This window comes from Mauremys mutica, chromosome 2 (genome assembly GCF_020497125.1).
Source record: "Mauremys mutica isolate MM-2020 ecotype Southern chromosome 2, ASM2049712v1, whole genome shotgun sequence".
NCBI lineage: Eukaryota > Metazoa > Chordata > Testudines > Geoemydidae > Mauremys > Mauremys mutica.
This window is the reverse complement of record NC_059073.1, coordinates 293,717,662-293,737,059: the sequence shown is the minus strand read 5'-3', so window position 1 is coordinate 293,737,059 and position 19,398 is coordinate 293,717,662. Positions and strand designations below refer to the sequence as shown.

General features: G+C 45.0%; 1 protein-coding gene across 11 annotated transcripts; it reads right to left on the bottom strand.

The window, feature by feature from the left end:
* Positions 1 to 2,656: 2,656 nt before the first annotated feature.
* Positions 2,657 to 15,361, bottom strand: LOC123363154 (zinc finger protein 777-like). 11 transcript variants are annotated; one of them, XR_006576712.1, is made up of 6 exons: positions 15,131 to 15,360; positions 12,667 to 12,784; positions 12,188 to 12,335; positions 9,924 to 10,044; positions 5,478 to 5,570; positions 2,659 to 4,187 (listed from the first exon to the last, which is right to left on the bottom strand). XR_006576712.1 is itself a non-coding variant. In XM_045004038.1 (6 exons), exons 3-6 carry the CDS (start codon positions 12,551 to 12,553, stop codon positions 3,655 to 3,657), a joined length of 1,113 nt encoding a protein of 370 aa, XP_044859973.1. In that variant the 5' UTR covers positions 12,554 to 12,578; positions 12,667 to 12,784; positions 15,131 to 15,348; the 3' UTR covers positions 2,660 to 3,654. The 11 variants fall into 11 exon arrangements, 8 of the variants coding, with proteins under 8 accessions (XP_044859973.1, XP_044859974.1, XP_044859977.1 ...); XR_006576713.1 differs by lacking the exon at positions 15,131 to 15,360 and adding an exon at positions 14,862 to 14,928; XM_045004038.1 differs by having other exon boundaries at positions 2,660 to 4,187; positions 12,188 to 12,578; positions 15,131 to 15,348.
* Positions 15,362 to 19,398: the final 4,037 nt, after the last annotated feature.

Sequence of the window (19,398 nt, the reverse complement as noted above, 5' to 3'; positions counted from 1 at the left end):
GGGAGATTTTTTTTTTTTTTTGGAAACAGATTTTCAGCTGGGTTTAGCTGAGGGAGATAAGGTTTTCTAACGGGCTGTGTTAGAAAGGAATTTTTTTTTCTTCTTTTCTTTTTTCTCTTTTTTCTTTCTGTCAGCTTAAAAACAGCTAGGGAAGAGGTGTAAGTTTTTCTAACAGGCTTTGTTAGAAGGACCCCTACTGTGAGGTACTTAAAAATTGCTAAAGGCAAGTTACCAAACCAGATTTTCTAGTTTCTTGTAAGCCAGCAAACAAGCAAACACCATTTGCAAATCAAAAGCTTTTGTTTCTTTCCATTCAATCGCGAGTAGACAGGGTAGGAATTGGGAAGCAAGCAACCCAATTCCCTAACTGCAAAGGGGTGTGACCAGCACCAAAAAGCAACACCAGCAAGCCACACATAAAATTCACTGACTGCAGAGGGGTGTGGCCAACACCAGAAGGCACTGTTCCCCATCCCAAGAAATTTCCCACCTACATGGCAGGTGAGGACATTAAGGCCTTCTTGAAAAATTTTAAAAGGACCTGCCATGGGTACAGCATCCCTGGAGACCAGTACAAGGACTGGTCAGGAAAGTGGACTTTTGCTGTCTATAACAATTATTCCATCCCCATGCTACTGGGGGAAGACTTGGCCAACCATGTGCAGCTGGCCAAGAGGGGGGGAGTGGTCACCCGCAGCCAGGCCGAACAAGCAGGCACTCCCATCCCTGTTCCTGAGCCATCCACCAAGACCCGGTCTGTGTTACCAGACACCCAGACAAAGGTGGTGGAACCGGATCCCATGCCAGCAACTACAGCAGCCATAGTACATCCAGTCCCAGGACCGGAACTGGAAAAGCAACCAGGGCAGAACCAGCGCCAGCACTAACGCCAGCACTTGCAACTCCACCGCCAGGGGGCGCCAACGGGCCTGAACTGGCAGAAGCAGCAGACAACTCTACCCAAGAGGCTCAGCCAGAGCCTGAAATATCACCTTGTGCACCAGAGGAGAGCGGTTCACAGTCAACGGAAACAACCTCATCACCTACATCGCTTCCAGAGGGACCAAGTCCAAGTCCACAGTCTAAGGAGGAACTAGTGTCTCCAGCTTCAAGGAAACAGTGTGAAAGTGTAAATCAATAAAAAAAATCAAATGCTTAAAATACACTCCTATCATCTGCTAAAATTATATTTAAAAAAAATCAAATTCTGCCAAGCCTATCTAGAAATGCTAGGTCCTACTATTATTCTGCATAGCACTTGTGGAACATGAGGCTCATGCTCCACAAGTTGATAAAACTTTTGGATCCTCGGTAGCTATTGTTTACTTGTGTTGTTGGATGTTGTGCATTTATCTTCTACCTATCATCAATATTTGCTCAGTAAGACCTCTGTAACTGAGCTATTGCTACCACATGGATCCTTCCCAAGGGTGGGAACTACTTTTGCCCTTGTACTTGTTATGCAAGAGAGGAAAACATTCTACATAGAATTGTTTGACCAGATTCTGTCCTCAGTTGCACCTAAGCCACCAATTGCAGGAGTGTAACTAGTGTGCCAGATTCAGCCCTCTATTTCGGGGGTTCTTGAACCATTTCATGGGTTGAATCACATTTTAATGCAGAGATCATTTAGGGGATCAAATGCCCACTCAGTCGTGATTGCAGAGAACCCCTATTTAGAAGCGCATATCATTCTACAGCAACTGCTTACATGGGAAAGGAATAACTGGAAAATATTTAATGTAGGTTTAGTTGTCTGTCATGTGATTTAGCAGTTGTAAGGAGAAGTCAGCAACATGAGAGCAGACAGCTCTCTGCATACCCACCACCAAGCAGTCCATGGACCACCTTTTGCTCTATTCAATGTGCATCTTGCAAAATTCATTATTTTAACTGCTTACCTGCTAGGTAATAATACAAACATTTACCAGTAATAGAGGAAAAATAAGACTAAGTTAGTGCAATTAGAATAATAAAAATCTTGGCAAACCTCCCCATTAGTTCAGTTACCAGTAGGGTTGCCAACTTTGTAATTAAAAATCGGACACTCCAGCTGGAACAACCCTGCCCTAGTCCCCTGAGCCCACCCCTGCTCCCCAGACCCCACCCCGCCCCATCTTTTCCCCCCAAGGCCCCACCCCCATTCGCTTCTCTTCCCTCCTCCCCAGTCACTTGCTGCTTTTCCCCTTTCTGCCCCTCGGCCCTGGTCAGGAGGGACACGCCTGCAAAGCCAGGGCTGGGAGCTGCAGCCGCCCAACGCAGGTAGGAGGAGGCCCCAGCTAAGTAGGAGCTGGCACAGATTAGTGACCAGGCGCCTCCCCACCCTCAGTGACGGGACTTTGGTTGTCCAGTCAGTAGATCAGACTGGACACTGTCAAGTCCCCTTTTTGATTGGATTTTCTAGTCGAAAACCGGGCACCTCACTACCCTAGTTACCAGGCATCATTCATTGAAAACAAATGTTATTATGTATACTATACAGTGTAGCACTCTTCACTTAACAGCAGATCATACAACACAAAATTTTACTCTTTCCCCCACTCTTTAGTTCTCCCTAACTGCTCATATGTCAGCACAATTGGGCAATGGTAAAATCAACACCCTAAAGAATTTGGAGGATTTATTTTAACACCCCCTTCCCTGCCCCCAGCAACAACGCCCCCCCCCCCGCCCCAGGCAAGAAAGTCCACATCATAAGGTTTAAAAACAAAAAGGGCACAAAAACAGGTGTTTTTTAATTCTTTGCAGGCCACCTTTAAGCAATGCGTTTCACAAAATGCACAGGTTTGGTAAGATTTTCTGACCTGTGTTTGATTATGTTTTTAAGCAGATAACTCCACTGTTTTTTCCCCCTATCTCCATCTGCTGATGCTTCCTCTGAAATTGGAGCCAGTGCTGCTTTTGGTTTAGAGAGAAGAATAATCCTACATAAATTTTGCCTCCCGTCATTCATGTTGCACAGAAGTGACAGAAAGGAGAACATTATCCATTTCTGTTTTCTCTTCCAGGAGCTCAAAAATGAAGCCTGCATCTCATGTGCTGCAAATTACTCTAAATTGTGGAAGTTTGAACTACATTTTGTCTTTGGCCTACTAACATGCGTTGGTGCTTTCACTACTGGCACCACTGTCATTTGACTGCGCTTAATGGACTTTACCATTTATTTCCTATTTTTAACATCAAGAAGCCAAATCTCTTAAACTGATCTAAGGCTCTTTGAAGCTCTAATTTCTATCTAAAATTATCCTGCTCTGTTCCGTAAATTCTCTGGTGATGTGGTCAAAGGTTCCTCATGTCAAACTTCTCCCATGTTTTCTGCAATGATACAGTCTCTCTCTAGTATAGGTTAGTTGGTGTTTTAGAATTTTTTTTTAAATGACATTTTTGGTATCGTCAGTACACTTTTATATGTCCGTTCTCCCCCCTTGCATGAATCATTTTGATAGCTAATAAATTCAGTTGCTTCTCAAGGCTTAAACAGATGAGCTACAATGACAGGTCCGTCTCATGCTTGAGTTCAATTCAGCGTTATAAAATGTCTTCTTACACAACAGCTTTTCCTACAGTTGGTACATGTGTATGGTCCATATTCTCAGATGGATTTGTTGATGACTGAGTGGAAAATCAGTTCCCATAAAGCTTTTGCCACAGTGGTTACAGGCAGATGTTGTGAGTTCGTAAGTGATTAGTAAGTCTCGGTTTCTCAGTAAAGCTTTTCTCGCATTCTGTACATTTATAGGGTCTCTCTCCTGTGTGAGTTCTCTGGTGTCTAATAAGATCTGCATGGCGACCAAAGCTTTTTCCACAGTCTGTACATATGTACGAAGATACTGGATTCTTTTTTGCATGAATTCGCTTGTGTTTTAAAAGACCTATCTTCAACTTAAAGGTTTTCTTACATTCTGTACATAGGTATAGTCTCTCTCCTGTGGGTGTCTCCTGGTAGAAAAGAATACCTTTGAATTTATTGGAATCTTCTTTCCCAAGAGTAGAGTTACCCATTCTGCTTCCAGGAAGATTACTCGGCTCTGTTTCTGTGCTCCAATGACTCTCACAAATTATTCCCTTGTCAGGAGTTTGGAAAACCAGGTCTTCTGATCTTCCTGAAAATGATCCATGCAGTTCCATATTTTCTGGAGCTTCCTCATTATCCTGCACTTCAGTTTTGATCACAATCCCATCATCCACTGGAATAAAAAGAATCCAATCATTCATTTCATCTGCTTGGGAAAAGGAAATCTCCTAAGAATAAAACATTCCTGATCCATAATGCACAAAATGCTTGTAGGTCATATTGCTCCTTGAGGGAAACAAAAAAATAGAAAAGTGATAACTTATTGGACCAGTAAATAATGTATGTCACTCAAACTTTTGCATATAAAATACCTCTCATAAGCTGCCAATTCCAGAAGTTTAAATAATTTAGACTGAAAGAATTCCACATTATGTCATCTAATCTATCTCCCTTCATTTTAACAAGACAGATTTGACTTTGTAAACCATCCCTAGTAGAAGCCATGAATATCACCAGTAATGATGATTCTACAACTTTAATACCCTCAAAATCCACCTGTGCCTCTCTATTGCTACTGACAAAACCCTTGTCATCTCACTTCTTGTAACCTTCTCTGTGGCTACCTGGATTCTAACCCCTTCCACTCTACTCCACACAAAAAGCTGCTGCTAGTGTCATCTTTCTCCCTGTCACTCAAACTCAATCACCTAACTCCCTGACCCCTTCACTTGCTCCCTCTTTTTTATTGCATTAAATATAAATATGTCCTTTCCTTCTAGGCATATATCATCCTGTCTCCAACATCTCTGCTCTCATTTTCCCCCTACTCCCTCTATATTTCCCATTCTCCTCCCTGTTCTCTCACCTTACTGCTCCCTTCTCCGATTCTTAGCTTTGCTCCTTAGAGTGCCCCTACATTTGGAACATCATCCCTCTTCTTCGCCAAGCACCCTTTCTTGCCTCCTTCAGACCTTTTGTTAAAACACCTCATGGAATTCTCCCTACCTCTTGCTCCTTACTAATAATTCTTCACCACCACCACCACTCTTCCTAAATTATTTTTCCATGTCACTCAACCACTATGATAGTAATGGTGGCCATATAAGTACCAAAAGAGATGTTTCATCTTAGACTACATGTTCTGCAAGGTAGGGCATGTGTCATACCATGTTTAAAAAGGGTTATGTACATTTATCAGTATGTGATTTATAATATTAAAAAAAATACTAGTAACAACACAACATTTCATCTATACACTCAGAAATTGGAGGGATGAAAGGAGAGATACTGCCTTAGACCAGAAAGTTCACTGGTTCCCATATCTATAATGAACTTATGAGAAGATCTTGTTATAAAATAGCAATACATGAGAAAAGACAAAACTATATGAGTTCATCATGCTGGTTTCTCTTGCCAGCTTTAAGTCATTTACTCTTCTGAGATGTCTTAATCCACTACTCACCTATGCTAGGATTCATAGACGTTTCTCTTTCCTCCAAGCCCCACTGAGCCTTGACACGTAGCTCTTCTCGTGACTGAATATCATATTTGGAGGCTGAATAGTTTGGACAAAGAATTAAAAAAAATTCCCGTAATATCTTCTTAATATTCACTGATTATTTTTTAATCTTCAAAGAATGTCACGTTACATTGCTGTGGTAGTAGGTAAACTGAGCAGAGGTAACAGTGTTAAAGGTGACCATTTTTGAGTCTGTTCACCTTTTCCAGCTTATGAGACTTTTGGTCTACTTATTTATTTTTTGTCAAAATCCTTGTTTTCATGAATGTCTGTGGCATTGACCACCCCAGGAAAACCCAAGGGACTGGAATTTAAACTCCGCCCCTTGCTGATATCACTGCTATTTGCACACCTTGCAGCTGCAAATAGCATTTTCCTCCCCATCCCCACACAACTCCTAAGTACTGACAGATGGCACTGCACCATCCCTACAGAGCAACTGAGCATGCTCTATCCCAGGGATGCATGGGCTGAACAGGACTTTCCCTGCAATTGCTCTTCCTACCTGCTGGGGGACACTAACATCAGACACTAAAACCAAGAGCAGGGAGACTCTCTCACCTATGCTTTCAATGCTCCTGCTGCTGACACCTAGGTAGCATGGAGAAGGATGAAGCCGGCTGATTCAAAGGCAGAGAGGTGAGGAGAAAAGAGATGCAGAGCTGGGCAGGGGAATGGGACAGAAGACACTGGAGGGTAGGAGAAGGGACAAGAGTCTGCCAGGGGATAAGAGCAGACAGGAGGCTGGGAGCACAGGGGTAGAAGGCTCTATACTAGAAAACACTCTCCAAAGAACATGTCATTCAGTCCATTTAATATTCCTTTGCCGTCTAGCAAATACCTGTGAAACCCACTGCCTAAGTGTGTACCATCCCCCTCTAGTGCCACATCCTCACAAATGATAAAAACCTTCTACTCCTTCCACTTACTCTATTACCTCAAGTGGTAGAGGTCTGTATGGATCTAAAGATACTAATTCTGCTGATGACCCATGTGGGAGGGACAATATGGTTCTTCAGGATAAAATAAAGGAAAAAAAAAAAGAACACTTAAGAAATTACATCCAAAAAACATTAAAAGACCATGAAGGTTACAAAGTCAAGCATGAATGAAGGACACCTATAACCTTAATTCAGCCCCTTTGTGCTTATGCATTATGATAGTCTTTAATTATGTGATGCTATACTATGTTTTCACACAACTCCTTCCCCAGTCCTTGTAAAAGACGGATTGTACTTTGACAATAGATCAGGGTTGTGTTGTGAAAGAGGTTGTTGTCCGTAGGACCCCTGCTTCATTTGTTGCAGAAGCTGGAAGGCATGCAGCGAATGAGGCAGGGAATTGCAGGAAGAGAAAGGGTGGCCTCATGATTAATGCCACTGAATAGTGCCCTGGAGAACTGGATTCTATCCCTGCCTCTGCAGCAGAGTTCCTGTGTGATGCTGAGCAAGTCACTTAAACCAAAATTTTCATAGGAGGCTATTGTTTTTTTCCCCGCATGTGTTCCTAATTTTCTGAAACAGCACCACATGGGGTTGTACCAATTTAACTACTTTGATACCCCCCCCCAGCAATTAAGTCAGTATAAAAACTGTATACAGACCAGGTACTGGGAGGTGAGGTGAGGTGGGGTGGGGAGGGGAAGGGAGGAGAGGAAGGGAATCAGACTAGGAGCAGCTCACACTACAACTTCATGATTAAAAGGTCCATGGGGTTTGTGATGTAATTCTTTCACCTACAATTAAGCAAAAACTGCCGAGAATGAAAGTGTGTGCCCAAAACGCAAACTTTAAGGGGGGGGGGGCAATTAAAAAAAATATCTTAGAACTAAAAAAAATACATGCTAAAATATAAGTAATCCTAGAAAAGATCAGAAAGGATTTGCAGATTACTTTAATAAAGATCCTGCAGACAGGCAGAATGTTTGCCAGGAAATCAGTTTTGCTCCCTTCAGGAAATTCAGGGAGAATCCCAATCACATCACATGTACTAAACCACTTGGCAGTTAATAAGTCAGCTGAAAGTCCAGATCCCCTTCAAGAGAAAGAGAACACACACCTAATCTTTCCCATTGCCATTTTTTCTTGTTTTAGAGTTGGCATATGGATTAGAAAGGATATAATCACAAATTACTTAAATACTTTATTCTTGAAATATCCTTTACTGAAGGAGTGTTTCATCCACATCACACATGGAAAATAGCATCTGTGCATGTGGCTTCACCATACACAACTAAATAGTGTATAAGCATTATTCACAGCAGGAAAGCGGTGAATATAGATGTATTAGAAACATGACTGTGTCTATCAATCTTCTTTTACAGAAAAGGACGTATGGAGTTGATCTTCTATCAAAGGTTTTGGAGCATCTAAGAACTGGTTCATCAGCAATCAAAGGTTAGGTCTACACGGGGGGGTGGGGTGTTGACCTAAGATATGCAAGTAGCATAGCTGAAGTCGGCGTATCTTAGGTCAATTTACCTGGCCATGAGGACAGCAGCGAGTCGACCACTGCCACTCCCCCGTCAACTTCACTTCCACCTCTCGCCGCGGTGGAGTTCCGGAGTCAACGGCAGAGCAATCGGGGATCGATTTTATTGCATCTACACTAGATGCGATAGATCAATCACTACCTGCCGATTTGGCGGGTAGTGTAGACGTACCCAAAGGATTTGAGAAAACAGACCAGAGCCAGCCCAAGAACTGAATCCTGTGGCACCTTATAGACTAACAGACGTTTTGCAGCATGAGCTTTCGTGGGTGAATACCCACTTCTTCGGATGCAAGTGGTGGAAATTTCCTGGGGCAGGTATATATAAGCAAGCAAGAAGCAAGCTAGAGATAACGAGGTTAGATCAATCAGGGAGGATGAGGCCCTGTTCTAGCAGTTGAAGTGTGAAAACCAAGGGAGGAGAAACTGGTTCTGTAATTGGCAAGCCATTCACAGTCTTTGTTTAGTCCTGAGCTGATGGTGTCAAATTTGCAGATGAACTGGAGCTCAGCAGTTTCTCTTTGAAGTCTGGTCCTAAACGTTTTTTTGCTGTAGGATGGCCACCTTAAGATCTGCTATTGTGTGGCCAGGGAGGTTGAAGTGTTCTCCTACAGGTTTTTGTATATTGCCATTCCTAATGTCTGATTTGTGTCCATTTATCCTTTTCCTTAGAGACTGTCCAGTTTGGCCGATGTACATAGCAGAGGGGCATTGCTGGCATATGATGGCATATATTACATTGGTGGAAGTGCAGGACACTCCCTACACTAACACCAGAACTAATCGACATACCCTTAGAGCCCCGACCAGGGTTATTCTATCTACTACCCAAGATCCACAAACCCGGAAATCCTGGACGCCCCATCATCTCGGGCATTGGAACTCTCACTGAAGGACTGTCTGGATATGTAGATTCTCTACTCAGACCCTATGCTACCAGCACTCCCAGCTATCTCCGTGACACCACTGATTTCCTGAGGAAACTACAATGCATTGGTGACCTTCCAGAAAACACCATCCTAGCCACCATGGATGTAGAGGGTCTCTACACCAACATCCCACATGCTGATGGAATACAAGCTGTCAGGAACAGTATCCCTGATGATGGCACAGCACAACTGGTTGCTGAGCTCTGTGGCTTTATCCTCACACACAACTATTTCAAATTTGCTGACAATATATATCTCCAGATCAGTGGCACCGCTATGGGCACCCGTATGGCCCCACAATATGCCAATATTTTTATGGCCGACCTGGAACAACGCTTCCTCAGCTCCCATCCACTCACACCCCTTCTCTACCTACGCTACATCGATGACATCTTCATCATCTGGACCCATGGGAAGGAGACTCTGGAAAAATTCCACCATGATTTCAACAGCTTCCACCCCTCCATCAACCTCAGCCTGGACCAATCTACACGGGAGGTCCACTTCCTAGACACCACGGTGCAAATAAGTGATGGTCACATCAACACCACCCTATACCGAAAACCTACCGACTGCTATGCCTACCTTCATGCCTCCAGCTTCCATCCCGGACACACCACAAGATCCATTGTCTACAGCCAAGCACTGAGGTACAACCGTATCTGCTCTAAGCCCGCAGACAGAGACCAACACCTAGAAAATCTCCACCAAGCATTCTCAAGACTACAGTACCCACACGAGGAAATAAGGAAACAGATCAACAGAGCCAGATGTGTACCCAGAAGCCTCCTACTGGAAGACAAACCCAAGAAAGAAACCAACAGGACTCCACTGGCCATCACATACAGTCCCCAGCTAAAACCCCTACAACGCATCATCAGGGATCTACAACCCATCCTGGACAATGATCCCACACTTTCCCAAGAACTGTACATATTTCACAACTTCCAGAGAATGAGTGAAAACTGACCTTTACCCAGTGAGATTAAAGATTCATAATTGTCTTTTATCACTTTTTTGTAAAGCTCCTTTTGCCACTCTTCTAAATTCTTCCCTTCAGGAGCTGCAACATTATCAAATGTCCCTGGGACCTGAAATAAAAAATATTGCATACTTAGTATCTTTTATTACATCCTGACAAGGGCCTTAAATGAGCAGTCATTTGCCGGATGTTTCTGATGGCACTCATGCTACTGTATATCTCCTTTACAAAGGGGAATTAGATATTTATACTGCTATGTCTATGTCTCTCCCAAAGTCAGTATAATCATTTCAAGGTGGTATTCCTTAGCTCTTCACTGAAATCATGACTTCCCAAGCAACAGAATCAAAAGGCAGAAGTAAAGACTATAAAGTCATCTTGGCCAATCTCTAAAACTCAGTGCAGTTGTTCTCTTCAGCACATTCTTCAGTGCTTTCTTTGTCCAATATATTTTAAATGATTCAAGCTATGAGGTAACTACACATTTTAATAGATCTCACTGCCAGGACTTCTTTTTCCTGATAATCAACTTAAATCTTCCATTGCTCATTTACAATTCTTTATTTCTAGCTATACTCCCTTGCACCACACTGAATAATTCCTCTCCCTCTTTAGCATTTATACCTTCCAAATACTGGCAGACTGCTGTATCACTCCTTCACCAATACATATTTAAAAAAAATTTTTTTAATAAATCTTTCCTTATAAATCAAACCCTCCAACCCTTTAATCTATTTTGTTACTCCTTTTTCAATTCCTTCCAACTCATCTAGATCTTTCTGATTTGAGGTGACCAGAGCTGAGTGCAGTATTATAGCTGCGGTTTCTTAAATTCACTTCCTCTTCCATTTCCCAGATAGGAAATGCTTCTTTTGGCCTTGAATCTTGTGTAATGCCCACAACCTCCACACAGATTAAACAATCTCTGAGGAGATGTTTACCAGTATTTTTGCTCCTACAATTATAAACATAAAATTTAGAAAATAAAACATCAATGAAAAGCTAGTGCAAATATATCCAAGACTGCCAATTTCACATCTAGCTTGTAGCTCCCCGCCCAATTAATTTTAATATTAAAGGACACAAACTACATGTAAAGTTGTATCAATACTTGCCCGATCAGTATTATTGTTCCCACGTGGCCTGTATCCATTAGGTAATATTAGGAGCGAACACTCTGCCTTTATGTATTACCCATTTGAATGAAAGGCATCTAAGTGTTTCACAAATGTTATCACAATTGTACAATCTACAAATCTGTAGTCATATGTGTATTCACTTTTACATTAGGAAACTATTCCATGACTAAGCACTACTCAGGTGATAGTTTGTAATATCTGGTCCAAAACAGGATCACCATCCAAAACTGATGTACAAGATACTGAATTGAATCAAAACTTAGGGCATGTCTACACTTCCCTCCAGAGCGTTCAATCCAGCAGGGGTCGATTTATCGCATCTTCACTAGATGCAATAAATCGACCGCTGAGCGCTCTGTGCCTTTCGCTCCAGTGGAGTACTGGAGTCGACGGGGGAGTGTCAGCAGTCAACTTACCACAGTGAAGACACCGCAGTAAGTAGATCTAAGTACATCGACTTAGATCAATCCCCCCCAGTGTAGACCAGGCCTAAGACACTGTTTAACAGACCCCAGTAAGGTCTGCCCAGATCTGAAGAAAAGGTCTGTGTAGCTCAAAAGCTTGCCTCTTTCACCATCATAAATTAGTCCAATAAAAGATATAATTTCCCATTCTTATCTCTCTAACATCCTGGCTACAACAATACTACACCCAACAAACATACACAGTATAAACTCTATACTACAAACAAGTCATCCCAAATCAAATGAGATTATTCATACGAGTAAGGATTACTCACTCATACAAGTACAGGTTTGCAAGATCAGGATCCATTTTAGAGCAGGAAGTAAAGAAGAGTACAGTATCCAACTGAAATGCCAGATGGAAATTTTTACTTGGGCAGAATGTAATTGCACAAGCTGAAACAGGATCAAGAGAAAAGTACCAGGATATTTTCTGTATTCACAAGTGTCAGCATCCATGTGCCTCCTAACTCCATGGTGCACAATGTTAAGTAGCAACTCAAAGGAAAAAGTGCAACCTACTGAATAATTTATATTTTTATTTCTGGCAGCACCTAGGTGTTCCCTTGGAGAATTCCCATCCAAGTATTCTCTTATTATGCGCTCTTAATTTAAGAGAAACAAATAGAATATAAAATATTTAAATTACCTTCAAATGTTCAGGATTCCGGATTCGTTTTCGAGTTTTATTACTTATTCCACCACAGAAACTTTGAGGTGTTCCAACAAGCCAGTTTCCGTCTTCACCCAAAATGAATTTTTTGGGAACTGCTTCTTTCAGTAGGCGCCGGTTTTTCCTAATTTTTAGAGGATCAATTTCAAAAGAACTGTCCTCAAAATGTTTAGAACATAGTCGCTGATGTTTTGATGGAGTTCCCATTTCCCGACCCATGTTGTGAATCCATTCCTTCAAGAGAGGTTTATTATGTAAGGGAAAGCCATAGAAAGTAACTGTACTGTTCTTATATACCCCACTCGTAGCATTTTGACAGTTCAAAGCTGAGCAATAAACCATTGTAAAATGAGCAGTAGAAGCAAATCTAAAACAGTAATAAGATGCCAAGAGGTCAGTTTGAAGGGTTTATAATCAACTATTGCTTTAATATTAAGAGCAGTAGATATATGCACCTCTACAACGTAGAGTGTTGTAAAATACAGGAAAAGATTAAGTTCACAGTGAAGCAAAATGTAGTCGTGGAGCCAGACTTCAATATAGGACACACGCAGACCTCAGCATGGTTGACATCTGTAAAATACAAGGAAAAGTCAGGCTCCCGCTTCTTAAATTATATACCGCTCTTCCTTAAATCATATACTGGTATACAGTTTCCACAACTCCAACTACCTATTTACAACACCCAAACTAAAATGTTCCTTTTAAAATAACATAATTTAACATTACCATGCACATCTCCCATATATTAAACACCCCTACATTATGCATACACACAAGTACGCCCTATCAATCAGGATATTTACTAAGAATTTTGCCATATTCGGGAGCAAAGGAATATTTATAACATTAGGGTTACACAGAAGGCAGCAACAGAAAGGTGATATGAATCGCTCCTTTTGGACATTGTACATGAGGAAATGTCAGCTTTATACTTGTCAGGAAGAGGAGACGACTTTGGTTGCACACTGAAGCAGAAACAAGTCTCAGAGGATCGACATATGGAATGTCCAATGGCAGGAAGGAACTCATAGAAGAAACATGTTGGAGTGCAAGAACTCAAGTATATGCTGATGCTTAGAGGACTGTAGGCAACAAATCAGATATGTACCTACATTTTAAATTGGGACGGAGGCATGTGTGAAGGAAAAGGAAATGTCAAGAGAAGGGACTCTAGAAGGGAGAATGTTGGGGATGCATTGTACAAACCAATTTAACCCCGGATATCCCAGAACCAGTTCTGGGGCTTGTCCTCTCCCTGGAATAAGTCTCTTGACCATTTCCACATATCTGAAAGCGTCTGAAGTTCCTGACCCTCTGGCCACACAAGCAGCACACCACCACCACCACCAGTGTATTCTGTCAAGGAGAAGCACCATCCCCCATCACGGGGGAAATGCAGGTAGCCCTGCTCCACCACCCCAGCACATCAATGGGGGGAGAAGGGGCATAGTGAACCCTCCACTCTGGCTCATCATGCCTGGGCAGCCCTGATCAATCAGCCCAGCACGCTATGAGGGGCAGGCAGCCCCTGGCTCACTGCCCCGATGCATTGTGGGGGTGGGGGGAGTGGGCAAGCAGCCCCACTCCGCACCCCAGTGCATTGTGGGGAATGTACAATCCACTGCCCCGGTGCATTACGGGTCGGGGAGCAGACAGCCCCACTCTATCCTGGGGGGTGGGCAGGGGTGAGCTGCAGCGGGTTCGCACGGGTTCGCAGGAACCCGTTGTTAAATTTAACAGCCATTTTAGAACCGCTTGTTAAGGGCTGCTAAATTTAACAAAAGTTCCCGCCCAGTCCTCTCCTGCTCCGCCCCCTTCTCCTCCCCCTCCCCTGCTTCCCGCGAATCAGATGTTCGCGGGAAGCCTGAACACGCAGCATGGAGGCAGCCAGCAGGTAAGCGGGGGCGCGGAGGGGGAGGGGAGGTGCGGCTGGCTCAGCAGCTCCCGATCCCAGACCGCGGCTCCCTCCAGCCCAGCGCCGGCCCGGGGAGTCGGGCCGAGCGGCGCCGGTCGTGGTCCTGGCAGAGTGGACCCGGTCCCCAGGCAGTGTGGTAAGGGGGCAGGGAGGGGGTGGGTTTGTGGGGGGTGGATAGGGGTCAGGGCAGTCAGAGGGCAGGGACCAGGGGGATTGAATGGGGGCAAGGGTCCCGGGGAGCAGTCAGGAAAGAGCAGGGTTGGATGAGGTGGTGGGGGCACTCAGGGACAGAGAGAAGGGGTAGTTGTATGGGGTAGGGCTTCTGGGGGGCCATTGAGAATGAGAGGAGGGGTTGGGTGGGGCGGCAAGGGGCAGTCAGGGGACAGGGAAGGGGGGGATGGGTCAGGGGTCTCGGAGTGTGTGTGTTAAGGAACATGAGGGGTTGGATGGGGCACGACCCCCCCCCCACGGAGCGGGGGGAAGGAGGGAACCCGTTGTTAAAATTTTGGAGGGAGGGGGGAACCCGTTGTTAAAAAATTGGCAGCTCGTCACTGGGGGTGGGCAACCCCCAGTGCAACAGCCCACACAGAATTATTGGGGCGCATCCCCACTCCATCGCCCCCGGGCACCCTGAGGGGGGCAAGCCCCCTCCATCGCCCCGGGGCATCATGGGAAGTGGCGCCTCTCCCCCCTGGCAGCCCCTCTCAGAGGGGCTCCACGAGAGTCTCTCACCTCCACTGCCGGGCAGCCATCTTCCCCCTCTCAGTCCCTCCCTTCATCGCCGACCCACTCCCTACCCCCTCCCTCAGCGCGCGCAGCAGCCGGTAACGGCCCCGCCTCGCGCACGCCTCTGGTCTCCGCCCACTGCCCACCAATGGGAAACGACCCCCCCCTCCACGAGAGCAGGGAAAGGTTATGATAGGCCGCGAGGACAACGACCAATCAGAATCGACGCCAGCTAGGACGGGTAACGGCGGCGCCACGCGCCCTGCCACACTAACCGGGCCAGCGAACGCCGGCTCCAAGCTTCAGTCTACCAGGACGGCATCATCTTCCGTCCTCCACTCTGATTGGCCAACCTCTTCCGGCGCCCGTCCTCAGACTGGTGATCGACGGCCCCGAAGAACCAATCAGCCTCTTTATTCCTCCACTTTCCCCCCCGGGAGTCTCCTCTCCAAACGTCAGTGGTGGGCCGCTCCGACCTGGGCATTCCCATTGGCCCGCAGCTGGCAGGACACCTGGTTCTGATTGGTGGAGACGGCTGTCGACCTTGCTGAAGAGCCCTGACAGGGAGAGAGCGGGGAGGGGGTGCAGGCTGGGATCCTATGGTCAAAAACCGCGGTGCGAAAAACTGGGACTTGTAATCCGTCCTCCCACCCCACCCCCAAACTGCCCGGTTAGTGGGTGGGTAGGTAGGCACTACCCCGCCTCCCAGAGCCTGCTACCGCCCGCCCCCCCCAGACACGGCCCCTCAGTCACACCCAGCCTGCCCCCCCCCGAGCTACCCTCAGTCACACCCAGCCTGCTCTCCCCGGCTCCCTTCGTCACACCGAGCCCCCGTAAGCTCCCCTCAGTCACACCCAGCCCCCCCTCCCCCCGGGCTTCCCTCGTCACACCTAGCCCCCAAGAGCTCCCCTCAGTCACATCCAGCCCCACCCGCCCTCCCCAGAGCTCCCCTCAGTCACACCCAGCCCCAGAGCTCCCCTCAGTCATACCCAGCCTGCCCCCCCTCTCTCCCCAGAGCTCCCCTCAGTCATATCCAACCCACTCCCCTTCCCACTCTCCCCAGAGCTCCCCTCATTTGCACCCAGCCCACCCAAGCCCCACCAGAGCTCCCCTCAGGCACACCCAGCCGGCTGCCCCTGGAGCACCCTTCAGCTCTTGCCCAGCCCCACCCATCGGTCTCCTGCCGACAAGATCCCCCCTCCCCTTAGTCACACCCAGCCTTCCCTCTCCGGCATTCCCCATGTCACACTCAGGCCCCACCAGAGCTCCCCTCAGTCACACCCAGCCGGCTACCCCTGGAGGTCCCTTCAGCTCTCACCCAGCCCCACCCATCTGTCTCCCGCCAACATGATTGCCTATCCCCTCTCCCAAGCTCCCCTCAAATATAGACAGCTCATCCCTCCAGCAGGCCCGTGGCCTCTTTCTGCCTCCCTCAGACTTCTCCCCACTTTCAGCTCGTTACCCTGCAACCCAGAGTCCCCACCTCCCCCCCATCAACCAACCTGGAGCGTGGTGACCCCAGTGCAGCAACATGAGAGTAAATGTTGGACCGCTATTCTAGGCAAGGGAATAGGGGAGCCCAAAGTGCATGGTGATGTGGAAACATATAGGGAGCATCGGTGACGGGTTCAGTCACAGAGACCCTGTTAGGACTGTTCCTTGATGTGCTGAGATTACCTCTGAGCCTGTTTTCTCTGCCAGTTTGGGACTCCAGAACCCTGCCTTGTTGAGCCAGACACGCTAGCCAGCTGCAAACACAGTCCCAGGTCTGGTCCACACCCAAAGCTGCAGACTTAACTGAAAATAGCTTAGCAAGTACTCCTGTCTCCAGCACCCAGAAACCCAACTCCCACTGGGATCCAAACCCCAAATAAATCCATTTTACTCTGTATAAAGCTTATACAAGATAAACTCATAAACTGTCCCCCCCATAACACAGAGATATGCACAGCTGTTTGTTCCCCCAGGTATTAATCACTCTGGGTTAATTAATAAACAAAAGTCATTTTATTAAGTATAAAATGTAGGATTTCAGTGGTTTCAAGTAATAACAGACAGAATAAGTAAGTTACCAAGCAAAATAAAACAAAAGACGCAGGTCTAAGCCTAATACATTAAGAAATTGATTACAGATGAAATCTCACCCTCAGAGATGTTCCAATAAGCTTCTTTCACAGACTAGACTCCTTCATAGTCTGGGACCAATCCTTTCCCCTGGTACAGAACTTGTTAGTGCCAACAGGCATCTTAGGATTCCACATGACTGGAACCCCCCTTTGTTCTTTTCCACCCCCTTTTAGATCTTTGACAAGACGGGAATCCTTTGTCTCTCTCTGGGTTCCCACCCCTCCTAAATGGAAAAGCACCAGGTTAAAGATTTCAGTGTCATGTGACATGTTCACATGTCCTGTGAGACCCCCTCCATTCTTTCAGGAATGGCCCCTACATAGGCAGTGGAGACTTGCAGGTAAACAGAGCCATCTACAGACAAGTGTTCTAGTTAATGGGAGCCATCAAGATTCCAAGCAACCATTAATGGCCTACACTTTGCATAATTACAATAGTACTTCAGAGTAATACTTCATATTTCTAGTTTTAGATACAAGAATGAAACATACATACAAATAGGATGAACACATTCAGTAGATTATAAGCTTTGTAATGATACCTTACAAAAGACCTTTTGCATAAAGCACATTCCAGTTACATCATACTCACACTTAAAAACATTTTTATAAAACATTATGGAGTGCAACTTCACAGAATCATATCCAGCTCCTAGCAACTTTCCCTTGTGTCAAACCCACATTTTTTCTTCCTGGTGGTACCTCCTCTCCCTGTTTGAAAATATACCTGTAAGTCTCCAAGCTGTTCAGTTGTCAATTTGTTTAGCTGAAGGCACCATTCATTTGATTGTAGCACAGAGAGGGTGGACATCTTTAAAAGTGGTGAAAGATGTATTTTTTTTTATTTCATGAAATGTGGAAGGACACGTCGCAAGTACCTAAGATGATGATGTCAGGGACACAGAAAAGGAAACAAAAAGCTCATGTAATGACTGCAATGAAGAAAGATGTAGCCACGATGAAAAAACACTTAAAATATGTTAACAACCCGTGCAGTAGTAGCAGCAAGACGGTCACAGCAGAGACATCAGATGAAAAATGTATAGATGATCCACAATTCAACATTCAAGAATTATCACAAGAAAAACAAAGATCCAAACAAAACAGAAATTCTTTATCCAAACCAGAATAATGACAATGCCACTAGTGACAGAGATTAAATTATTCCCATTATAACCATTGGCAATACCATTTATGGTCCAATACAACATCCAAAATTCAAGATCTGCTAGTGATCAATGGTCCACTAAAAGTAAAAGACATGGATTTTTTTCTGGATGAGCAGAATCGCCATTTTTCTATGATGTTTTTATACAGAAAGCTTGAAAACAGCGAAGTTTTGAAGCGGCGCTGGCTGCTTTACTCGAATTCCACTGAAAAGGTTTTCTGTTTTTGCTGCAAGCTCTTTGACTTGAATCCAAAAATCATCCCTAGCATTCGAGGGGTCGAATGATTGAAGAACATGTCTCAGCTTCTCATGCATCATGAAAAGTCACCTAGTCATTTCAGTTCCTACCAAATGAGGGTCAAAGCAGAGCAAAGGCTAAAACTGGATAATTGCATGAACAAGAGACAAAACACTGGGAAAACATTGTAAAGAGGCTCATGACAATAACACTTTATCTTTCTAAAAATAACATGGCTTTCCAAGGTTTATCTGACAGGCTCTTCACGAACTTCCTAGGTTTGGTGGAGTTACTAGGAAAGTATGATGAAGTAATGAAGGAACATTTGCGACATATACTTTCCTGGGAGGTGATGGATTACTACTCTGGAAAAACAATCAAGAATGAGATAATTGAATTATTGGTGAAGAAAGTGCTGCAAGATATTCTTAAAAGTGCTAAATTCTACTCTGTTATATTGGATTGCACTCCAGATGAGAGCTGCCATGAAAAGATGTCTTTCACTGTTAGGTTCCTTTATTGGTTTTAAAACGGTGGATGAGTCCACAGGGGAAGCACTAACTGATACTATACTTACTACTCTGAAGGAATGCAACAAATATCCAAGACTGCCAGGGCCACGGTTATGACAATGGTGCAAACATGAAGGGGAAAAACAAGGGTGTACAGGCAAGAATCCTTAATCAAAACCCAAGAGCATTTTTTGTTCCATGTGGATGCCACACTCACTTAGTCTTGTGGTGGGGAATGCTGCAATATCTTCACCAGAGTCCATCTCCCTCTTTGGCATTCTGCAAAGGAGCTACCTTCTAATTCTCTACCTCTGTTCATCATTGGAAGATTCTCACAGATCATGTCAATATCACTATGAAGCCAATATTTGAAACACACTGGGAGTGCAGAACTGACAGTGTTAAAGCTGTTGGATACCAAACAGCTGAAATCCACGATGCCCTCATCGCATTGGCTGAATTAGAGCAAGCAGATGGTGGTGTCCCTCATGAAGTACTC

Excerpts from the sequence above, each read along its gene's own strand:
- LOC123363154 (XM_045004034.1), bottom strand. The coding sequence starts at position 12,553 with ATGGTTTATTGCTCAGCTTTGAACTGTCAAAATGCTACGAGTGGGGTA. Across the intron at positions 5,571-9,923 it reads TTTAATCTCACTGGGTAAAG|CCTCCAAATATGATATTCAG; the intron begins GTCAGTTTTCAC and ends CAAACTATTCAG. Across the intron at positions 4,188-5,477 it reads GTCTATGAATCCTAGCATAG|TGGATGATGGGATTGTGATC; the intron begins GTGAGTAGTGGA and ends TTTTTATTCCAG.